The 11677-nt window shown below is 30.9% G+C and overlaps 2 protein-coding genes across 2 annotated transcripts; both read left to right on the top strand.

The window, feature by feature from the left end:
• The first annotated feature begins 4557 nt into the window (after window positions 1–4557).
• On the top strand, window positions 4558–7544 carry LOC101499781 (probable receptor-like protein kinase At5g24010). The gene has a single exon (XM_004496775.4). The coding sequence runs from the start codon at window positions 4963–4965 to the stop codon at window positions 7435–7437; it is 2475 nt and encodes an 824-aa protein (XP_004496832.4). The 5' UTR covers window positions 4558–4962; the 3' UTR covers window positions 7438–7544.
• Window positions 7545–8604: 1060 nt separating this feature from the next.
• LOC101513151 (uncharacterized) lies at window positions 8605–10720 on the top strand. Its single transcript, XM_004496472.4, has 4 exons — window positions 8605–9467; window positions 9652–9913; window positions 10052–10119; window positions 10213–10720. Exons 1-4 carry the CDS (start codon window positions 9336–9338, stop codon window positions 10441–10443), a joined length of 693 nt encoding a protein of 230 aa, XP_004496529.1. The 5' UTR covers window positions 8605–9335; the 3' UTR covers window positions 10444–10720.
• Window positions 10721–11677: the final 957 nt, after the last annotated feature.

Genomic DNA, 11677 nt, shown 5'->3' with positions numbered 1-11677 from the left:
CTTATAAGGCATCAATATAAACTAAAGAAAATAAAATACATATTAGTAACGCGACACAATTATAAGTAGTATAAATTTTGTTGAAGAATTAAATTTTTAATCTAATAATGTTGCATCTGATCAATGTTTGATCTATAATTGACAATCTATCTAGTAAAAGAATATAAAACTATTATTTAACAAGTTTGACAAGTATATTATACGTAGTTTATCGGGTTAATATGAAAAGTATTTTACTCTAGTGGAAATGATATCTCTCTAGTGCAATGAGGGACAATGAACGGAAACGTTGGGAACACATGACAACAACTAACCTTGATGGGTGCATGAACAATGTATTAAAGAGGACACACAATCTTTCAATCAGTTCTTTGGTGCAAGCAACATATTATAGAGTGATTGCAAAATTTGAAGAAAGATAGACACAAGCCCAAACAATTATGGCATCGGATTTGTTTTACTCAAATACAATCATTCAAAACCTTAACAAGGAACGAACAATATTGAACTCTCATGAAGTTATTATTCACAATTGAGCACATAATATCTTTAGAGTTGGTTCGTCCATCAAGCGGTCGTCATTTAGGGACATTTAAGGTAGACCTCGACAAACGATTGTGTGATTGTGATGAATTTCAAACATTACATTATCCATATTCACATGTCATTGCTACTTGTTCGTTTATTTACCGTGACTACGTGATGTATGTGTCTTTCAAATATATATTGCAATATATCTTTTACGTTAGAGTTCCAAGCAACTGTTCTTCAATCATATTGGCCAAAATACAATGGAATAGAATTGTACCACAATTTAGTCATGAGAAGAGATCCAAAACACCGTCCACAGTCTACCCAAGAGATGTGGTTTGTGTTAGAATGAGGGACATAATAAGAATAAATGTTCTTATCGTACTGATATTCCCAATAGAAATTAGTTCATTATAATAAAATTAGTTCATTTTGTATTTGTATTTTTAATTATAATATTTAATTAAATTTTGTTATTTTTATAAACTCCATTTTATTTAAATTATTTAATAATTATAAAAATTAAAATTTAATTAAATAATTATTATAAAATAATTAACATTATATTTATTTATTTAGTTAAAATAATAATTATTTAAATTAATAACTAATGAAACTTGAATTAATTATTTAATTAAAATAATAATTATTGAATAATAAAATATATATTTATTATAAAATATGTTAACGAGATGTCATTATCTTACATTTATAAATTATAATTACCCACTCTGTCATGACATGCCGTTTTTAATTCATCAAACCCTCTATATTTGTTAATAAAACAAATTTTGTAATTAAAAAAAAGAAAAGAAAAGGACATTGAGAAGTTGGTACGATGAGGACCGATTTCCCTTCATTATTATTAATTTTTTTTTTTTTAAGATTCTTGAGAAGTTGGCACTTCAAAACACCAATTTCTCACTTGGGTTAAATTAAAAATTAAAAACAAATGATAATTTGATATTTAATAAATATTGAATGATACTTTAATACTTAACCTTTTTTTTTATGGTAGAACAAAAAAAAAAGCCACTTGTCTATGTACAAGAGCTCGAATAGGAAAATCTACTATTTATAAACTCTTATCTCTAAACTTTTATTAGTCCATCAAATTAATCTTTTAATTCTTACGATAAGGAGAGTTAATTCATAAATTAATTTGATAGATTAAAAATAATTTAGATGTTATTTATTATATTTTATAGTTCAATAATTATATATAAAAGAGTAGTCGTTTAAATATCAAATTAAAGGTTTATCTCTAATTTGAAACTACATTCTTGATGTTTACTCTTCTAAAAACTTCTTTTGGCTATTACCAATGAAAGTTGACATTGCTAGTAAAAAAAGTAATTAATCATGGGAGATCATAATTTCAAATTGTTGATGTAAAGATTTCATTTATGAACAATATTTAAATATTTCTCTAAGTGTTGTTCAAACTTTAAAATTATCTTTGACATTGATAAGTTATGGGTATTCAAATCCAACTCACAAATTTTGAAATTATGAAAAATAAAAAAAATTCATGATTCAAAAGTTTATTTATTTTAATTTTATTTTTCACATGTTCCTTCTACCGTAGATAATCATGTATGAGCAACATCATTTGTCGATAATAAATATAGATTTTTTCTTAATCAAAATTCAAATTTTGGTACATCACAACCTAGGAAATAGTCGTGCACCATAACCTCATTGTCTCATTCCTAACTATCTCAATGTCTACCTCAACGAAGCGCCCTCCACCAAAGCTACCTCCTCAAGGAAAAAAATTGCGCAAGGACCGTTGAAGCCACATTTGCCACCTACCCCAAAGTATGTTTCGCTTTCCTCATTAGCGTTGAAAAAGATTGTGGATAAGGTGTTGTATGTTTGTTGGAATGAAAGAGTTTGGTGTTTCTAGTTAATAAGGTGTTGCAACCCCTCCATGTCTCATCTGCCTTCCAAACATGTTTTCAATCTTGACATTAGTGAGATCACTTAAAGTCAAAACAAGGATGCAATAGTAAAAAAATTGATTTGTAACTAGATAGATAAAAAAGATTGTGGATTCTCTCCTTTTCGTTGTCATTGATTGTGGGTGTATGTGAAGCTTATGATTAGGTTTTAGATGTTGGTTTAGTCACATTAACTTGACTCTTAGCTACACTATGTTTACTAATGCTCACATATTATTAGAATTTACTATTAAGGAGAAATTGCATAATATCTCTTTAAATGATACTCACATCCTCTGTATTTTTTAAAATACATTTATATTTCTTGTACTCACTAAAAAAATTGTGCATAACATTTTTTTTCATCACACTTACATCTATTTTAATCATTTATAAAACAAACACTAGAATACACATTTCATACTTTTTAAATTGCAGCTGATACTAAATGTACAATTGCATTTCTACAAATTAAAATGAAAATTCTAACGGTATCATATAGTAAATAATATAAATAAATATAAGTATGATAAAAAAATTAGTGAATATAAAAGAGGTAAGTGATTTTTTTAAATTAGACGAGGTTAATGCAATTTTCCTTACTATTAATATTTTTTTTCAATAGATGGAGATTATTCAAACTCTTTAGTTTTAACCTAGCCGTAATTCTCTTGAATTTTTCTATTGAAAGAATGAAATTGTCACTTACTATAAAAATGAAATTGTTACTTACTATAAAAAAAAAAGGTTAAATATGCTTTTGGATCTGATAAATGATTTCCCTTATGTTTTGTTGCTTCTTGTATTTCAATAGTCTTTAGCATAAAGTAAACGTGACTAGTCTGTTACTTTTCCAAATCTCTTCAAGATTTGAGCAAGCTTTAAGTTTAAACTTAAGTTATCTTTAAAAACAAAACAAACAATAAAAAAAGTTTTGGTTGAAAAATCGATATCTAGATTCTCTAGTGGTGAAAATCTTTAGAGTGCAAATATGAGTTTAGAAGGGTGATTGAATCAGGAAATAAATGCTAAAAGTGAACATGTGACTTTCTTTTTTGTTGTTATTACATAAGGTAAAACATGTGACTTTTCAATTAAATAACTCCGCAAGTGTCTACAATTAGACGCCAGAATATCCGCAACAGTAAGTAAAATTCCAAATTTAAGATGTAATTTTAAGTTCACATTGGAAACAATTCATTTGCAAAAAGAATCAGTAAATTTGTTACAATGGTTACTTTGGAAGAAGCGACAAAATGCATTATTAGCCTATGTCTAAGCATGCGATTGGTGAATGCTAAGGTGAAATAGTTGGTACGTGGCACAGTGATTAAAAGTTATTTAAAAATTTAAAAAAGATTTGATGACATTTTTTTTAATAATTCTCTTGATCTTAATATAATAACTCAATCAAATACAATTCATAAGAAAAAAAAATCATTCAAAATTCAAATTTATCAAACCAAAATCATTTATATTACTTTATGAGAAATTATTATATTATTTTCATCATAGTATCATATTATATATATTTTTTTTTACACAATTTTGGAGTATGCAAATGCCACGTGACAGGTGGCAACTAGATTATAAATTCCACTAAGTACTAAGCAGAAAGAGTAGTATACTATAGTGCAACAAATTAAATAAATGATCCAAAGAATAAATTAACCTGCATTATGTGAAGCTGGCATGCACCAAGATTCATACACCTTTCTAACTGTAACTCAATAATAATAAGTATCCAACTATTTGGCAAGATAGAGATTGAAAGACATATACACTATATAAATTGCCAATTGGTGGCTTAATATTCAAAGGTCCATAACCTTATCTCAGCTCAAGTAATTTGTGCACACCTCAACCTGTATCTGATCTGTAATCTACCAGTAATAGTAGATTAGTGGAATATATGGTTGGTCAAAACTTTGATATATAACTATTTATCCAATTTTTTCTACAAATTGAAATACATTGTATCAAGTCATTATTACCACTGTATATATACACAATAATTATAAATGGAATTAAATGTATATATCATTAATAAATATCGTCCTGTGTAATATAACATATAGGAGACTACACAGGAAAAAAAACAACACAAAAAAGGAGTTTTCTAAGGAAAGAAAACCAATATCTGTCTGGTCTCATTCCTACCGTTATTTATGTCATATCAGAGAAAAGAAAACTATTGTAGGATTTGTGTGAAATGTACAAAAATGTAAAGTTTTTCAAAAGAAAAATTACCATGAAAAGCAAATGAAAAAGCACGAGTAGTCCCTTTGACTTCAGTAATCAAATCCATTTTTGTACTATTTTTTATTTTTATTTCTTTCTTTCTTTCTTCTTCTCAAATCTTCAGTGGGTTTCAAGTCACTGTCTCTCTTTCTCTCTTGTCTATTTGTTGCAGTGTTTCTTTTTCACTCTTCTCTTAATAGTTTCCTCTCACACTCTTCAAGAACCCAAAAGACCAAACCTTTCTTTCATGGAGACACAAAAGCTTATCCCTTTAATAATCTTTCTCTTCTTTCTACCTTGTTCTGTTTCCTTTGTTCCTATAGATAACTATTTAATTAACTGTGGATCACACAGCAATGCTTCACTCTTCAATAGAGTCTTCATGGGTGATTCAACCAACCAAGGTTCCATTTTTCTCTCTTCAGATGATTCCATTTCTCTTATAAACAAAAACCCATCTCCAAATTTTCCAACTTTGTACCATACAGCAAGAGTTTTCACCAGCAATGGGAGATACAGGTTCCACATGAAGGAAAATGGTACCCATTTGGTTCGTTTTCACTTCTTTCCCTTTAAAGCTCAAAGCTTTGACATGAAATCTGCTAAATTTAGTGTCTTGGTTAATGGAATTTTGATTATAAAAGAGTTTAGGCCAATTAGTGATCATGTGCTGATCAAAGAGTTTATTTTGAAGATAGAATCAAACATGGTTGAAATTTTGTTTAGACCTGTTAATTCAGGTTTTGGATTTGTAAATGCTGTGGAAGTGTTTAATGCTCCTGTAGATTTTGTTATAGATTATGGAACTAGGTTGGTTGGTCCTTCTGGTGTGGAAGAGTACAAACACATTTCATCTAAGGTTTTAGAAACTATTCATAGGATTAATGTTGGAGGTATGAAAATAACTCCTTTTAATGATACCCTTTGGAGGACTTGGATTCCTGATGAAGATTATTTGGTCTTTAAGGATGCAGCTAAACATGCAATTAGTACTCATACACCTAATTTTCAGAAGGGAGGTGCAACTCCAGAAATTGCGCCCGAAAACGTTTACATGACTGCTCAGCAGATGAATAGGGATAACTCAAGTTTAGCTTCAAGGTTCAACATAACATGGAATTTTCCCGTGGCTCGTGATGGTTTTCCGCATTTAATTCGGTTGCATTTCTGTGATATTGTTAGTCCTGCTCTCAATTTGCTTTACTTTGATGTGTATATCAATGGTTACATTGCATATAAGGATCTTGATTTATCAGCTCTTACAATCCACACTCTTGCATCACCTATCTATGTGGATTTTGTTGCTAATTCAGATGATTCGGGTGTTATTCAATTAAGTGTTGGTCCTTCTGACCTTAGCAGTTCAATAAGGATTAATGCTATATTGAATGGTGCTGAGATAATGAAGATGATCAACAATGTCGATGATAGTACTGTGCACAGGAGGAAACATTTGGAGGTGTTGTTTGGTTCAATTGTTGGAGGAATTGTTGTTTTATTTTTTGTAGCAACTGTTTTTCTACTTGCTATCAAATGCAGAAAGAAGAAACCAAAAGAAAGGACAGTGGAAAGTGTTGGATGGACACCTTTGAATGTGTTTGGAGGGAGTTCACTTAGTAGAACATCTGAACCTGGTTCTTATGGATATTTGGGTATGAAGATTCCTTTTGCTGAAATTCAATCAGCAACAAACAATTTTGATAGAAATTTGATTATTGGTTCTGGTGGATTTGGTATGGTATACAAAGGGGTACTCAGAGACAATGTTAAGGTCGCTGTCAAAAGAGGCGGTACGCCAGGTTCAAGACAAGGCCTTCCAGAATTCCACACAGAAATAACAGTTTTATCCAAAATTCGCCATCGACATCTTGTTTCATTAGTTGGTTTCTGTGAAGAAAATTCGGAAATGATACTTGTCTATGAGTATGTTGAAAAGGGTCCACTGAAAAAACATTTATATGGCTCATCGCGACAACTACCTTTATCTTGGAAGCAGCGGCTCGAGATATGCATTGGTGCGGCTAGAGGTCTACACTATCTTCACACTGGTTTCGCTCAAGGAATCATCCACCGCGACATTAAATCAACCAACATATTACTTGATGAAGATTATGTTGCCAAGGTTGCTGATTTCGGTCTTTCAAGATCAGGACCGTGCATCAATGAAACACATGTTAGTACTGGTGTGAAAGGTAGTTTTGGTTATCTTGATCCTGAGTATTACCGGAGGCAACAGCTTACTGATAAATCAGATGTGTATTCATTTGGTGTTGTGCTTTTTGAGGTTCTTTGTGGTAGACCTGCTGTTGATCCACAACTGACTAGGGAACAGGTGAATTTAGCAGAATGGGCTATTGAATGGCTGCAGAAGGGAATGTTGGAGCATATTGTTGATCCCCATCTTGTTGGAGACATTAAACCGAGGTCGTTGAAGAAATTCGGTGAAATGGCAGAGAAATGTTTGGCTGAGTATGGTGTTGATAGACCAAGTATGGGTGATGTGCTGTGGAATTTGGAATATGCACTTCAGCTTCAAGAAAGTGAACAACAAAGGGGTGTGCATGATGATTATGGTAGTGCTAGTGAAGAAGTTAATGAAACAACAAGAACTATTCATGAAAGTTCTACCAGCAGAAGAATAGAGAAAAATTATGATAATGAGGGTTCAGATATTAGTACTAGCCAAGTTTTTTCTCAGCTTATGAATAAAGAAGGCAGATAGAGAGAGGTGCATATAGCAAATTATTTCTGATGTAATAATAAAAAACACATGGATTAAGATGTATAATATAACAGCATTGTCCAGGCTTTCATATTTTTTTCTATCTATATACATATAATTCATGTTTTCTTCTAAAGAAATTGCATTACCAATATTTACTTACAAAAGAGGCTACTTTAGGCTCCTTATGTAATACTAGTTCACTGATAGTTTCTTAAAAAATGTTTGAATATCGTTGTTGTTTAACATTAAACAGATGCTTCAAATTTGGATATATTGTTGTTGTCAGCCACTAAATGTTCTAGAGTTGATTCAGTGATAATTGTGTTGAGCTTTAGGTTTGATTAAGGTCTGTTTGGATGATATAATTGGAATTAGAATTACAGCTAAAAGTTCTAATTTCAGTTCCAATCCTCAGTGTTCCAGTAGATAAACTGTCGCATCAATTAAAGAAATGTTCAATGGTTATGTTTAAGAACTTTAATGAGACTTGCTGAACAAGTGCTCATTGTTTACTCATCTAATTGATACTGTATAATATGTCAAAGCTATAATAACAAGGGCTAAAAATACTTATAAATGAGGTAAGAGTGAGGTAATAAACTTATAATCAATGGCTCAATCATAAGATCTGAAATGTTGGGGGGGCATATGCAATCACTGTCCATTATGTGTCAAGTGGGACCAGATGAACGAAATGTGAATGCCTTTTGCCGCCTAAGGTTATATATGATCGAATTTTGTTGGCATCCAGCCAAAAAGAAACTGTGTGGGGGCAATGGAATGGAATTAGGCGTGTAGTCTCCACTCAAAATAGCACTTTCTTATATGAAAGCTGCTCTCAACTTTTTTTCTCTCTTTTTGACCATTGTTTTAAAACTGAATCGGAAATTGAACCGATCAAACCGATAAGATACACGAATCATAGTTCAACTATTTTAAATCGTTCGAATCAAAAACGTGGAAAAATTATCAAATAATTTAAGTGTAGACAGTGATATTTTACGGTTCAAGTTGAACCATTCAATTCGGGTTCAAGTTAAACTATTCAATTTGGTTCGGTTGTTAAAACATTATTTGTGATATACTTATCAGTGATCACTGTATATTCTATCAAACACTCAAATTAAATATTGTGACTTTGGTTCATAGACTAAGACTTTTCAGCTTACAACAATATAATGTTTGTTTCTTTATTAAAATAAAAACTATGATGGTGTTGCAAGATCTCTCAAGTCTCACCTACTGCAAATAATGGAAACAAAAAGAAGATATCCAAAACGCTAGCAAAGAAAAAGAAAATACATTGGATTAAGTTAAAGGAAAAGTGCACTACATGAAGTTGCATAGAGAAGGGAATGCTACAACAAGAGAAGGATATGTCACATTATAACTATGACAATAAGTGCATTTTGCAGTATTCTAAAATATTCTATTAAAATGTGTTGGTATTTATATAAAAAAAAGTGTTAATATTAGTTGACAGTTGGTTGGTAATTCAGTTATGACAATTAGCAATAGATATGTTAGAGCTAGTTACATTAGTCATAGTTTAATGTGCTCTCTAAAAATTAATAACAGTAATCCTATAAAAATAAATAATAATAACAGTAATGTACATGAACTACTACACTGTTTCAATCAATTGCATTATTCATAACAAAGACAATTGGCCGGGGAATTAAAAAATGAATTACAATAATGATCAGCGCCACATTTGATGTCACAGTTTAATTTGTTCCCTCCCAAGTTCCACGTACAAATTCAAGAAACATTTTTTCCCTTTGATAAATGGCAAAGAAAGAAATTGAGTTGAAGGGTTCTTGCAGAATCACACTCTGATTCAAAGAGAGAAAGAGGAAGTGGGGTTGAGCCAAGTTACGATATTTTTGTTGAAGATGGCGAAAGTGACACTTCATGTGTACGACTTGACAAATGGGTCGGAGAAGACGAATAGCACCATTGTTCACATCAACAAGATCTTCAAGAATGGGATTGGTCTAGGTGGTATATTCCACAGTGCTGTTCAGGTCTATTCTTTCTTTCTTTATGTTCTCTTTAGGTGTAGAAATAGTAATGTGCTAGTATTTTTGTTGTTTGAGAATTGTAACTGTGAATCTTGAGTCTCCATTTTAATGTTATACTACTAGTAAATGGTTTTAAATTGCACCCAAAATATATATGGTGACATATTAGGGTGATTGTTTGTGACAGGTTTATGGAGATGATGAATGGTCATTTGGATTCAGTGAGGAAGGTACTGGAGTTTTTAGTTGCCCTTCAAGGAAGAATGCAATGTTTACATATCGAAGATCTCTTGCTCTAGGAAAAACAAACTACAATATTTTCAAGGTAAATCAAATATTAAGAGAACTTAGTAAAGAGTGGCCTGGAAATTCTTATGATAGATTCTCCAAAAATTGCAACCACTTCTGTGATGAATTTTGTGTAAGACTAGGCGTGCCAAAACTACCAGGTAAATACTAACTATTTATGTAATGTTTTGTTAGCTATTTTGTCTTTGTAAACAGTAACTTAAGATTGAATAATGAACTTTAGTGAAAGTCGACTTTACTTCATTTTTTCCTAAGTTTACTTACAGCTTTCATGACAGGTTGGGTTAACAGGTTTGCTAATGTTGGTGATATTGCTATGGAAGTGGCTGGGAATACAGCATCAAGGGTGATTCTCTTTTTCTTTAAAAAAAACTTCAAAATTTTAATCTTTTTCTTATTGGTTATGTTGATAATAATCAAAAATTGGTTACTACTGCAGTTTCGACAAGCCAAAACAGAAATGGTATCAGCAAGCAAAGCAGCATACCGATTCCTCTTTTGTGTTACAAATAATGTTAAAACTGATATGGATGATTCAAATAGAGAAGAATCTCCCATAGTTCAAGTTGCTTGGTTGAAAAATCTTGTTACTAATGGTGTGAAACCATCTACTTCTAGTAGTTCAGAAACTGAGAATCATAGTGAGGTTGTGCCTCAACAACATATATAACAAAGTTTACATCTTCACGTGGTAATTGAATGATAGTATATAGTAGTAGAAACTAGCATTAGCATAGGTATGCATGTAGATTTATGTCAGAAACTTAATTCAATTTTTTACATGTTATTCATTGTTTATAAAAAAGTGTATAGTTATGATTTCTTGTTCATCTCATTTTTTTTTGAACGGCACCTTGTTTGTAACTGTTCACAGAAAATGTGGTTGTAATGTTTTTTCATAATCTGACTTGATTTTAAGCAGATTGGAGTCAAATCCCATGGTAATGGAATTTGGTGGTTTGCATTTAACAGTATCAGAGCACGTATATATCATTGGATAATACTTGTTGTAAACAAATTGATCTTAACAATTGGTAATTTAGCTAAATGATTAGATATTACAATATCATTTTAAGCAAAAAAGTAATTGTTATATAAAAATTTATAATAATTATTTATATAATAATTAATGTAAAGTGCTTGGTGGTTGGGGTGGAGTGACAATGAGCTCAAGGGTTGGATCTCTACCTTTAGTATATAAATTAGTATATAATACTAACAAATTATTAAATATATCAACATTGATTGTTTTAAAAAAACTTTATAAGATATACTTAGTGCAGTATATCTCTTGATTTAAGATAATCTCTATTTCTTTTTTATTTATTTATACTTCATTTAAAGAAGAGTGATAGACACATGAGTTAAAAAAATAGATAGTAGACAAAGAAAAAGTGAGCAAATGGTTTACAAATGGCTTACAAATGGCAAATGCCAGCAAGTGCAAGAAAATTCTCTAATCACACTTTATTACAAAAACAGCAAAACTCAGAATTTAGGATGCCTTTAATGACGTAAGCTATTAGCTAATGCGGATTACTTTGCTAAGCACCATAATTTCGAAAGTCTTGAAGCGTGACATCATGAACTCCATTTGCAAAAAAATTAGAGACATTTGCTTGAAAAAACATCCATCATCATATTACCACAAAAGTATGTGGTATTGTGATTGTATCTAGCCGTTCAATCAAGATCTTAATCAAATCTAAATTAAATGATCTTAATCAAATGGCCATGAATATATTCCTTTTCGTTATCGATCTTCCTTTTCTTTTTAGTTTTGTTCATTTCATATATAAGAAGGGTTCCCATTGGGTTAAGATTATATAAAAGAAGGATTCCTACTCGTTAGCATTGGTGCTTGTCAAGCCATTCAAAGGCACCATGTTTATAATTGAAATTGT

This window comes from Cicer arietinum, chromosome 4, assembly GCF_000331145.2.
Source record: "Cicer arietinum cultivar CDC Frontier isolate Library 1 chromosome 4, Cicar.CDCFrontier_v2.0, whole genome shotgun sequence".
Classification (NCBI taxonomy): Eukaryota; Viridiplantae; Streptophyta; class Magnoliopsida; order Fabales; family Fabaceae; genus Cicer; species Cicer arietinum.
This window is presented reverse-complemented; position numbering and strand designations above follow the sequence as displayed.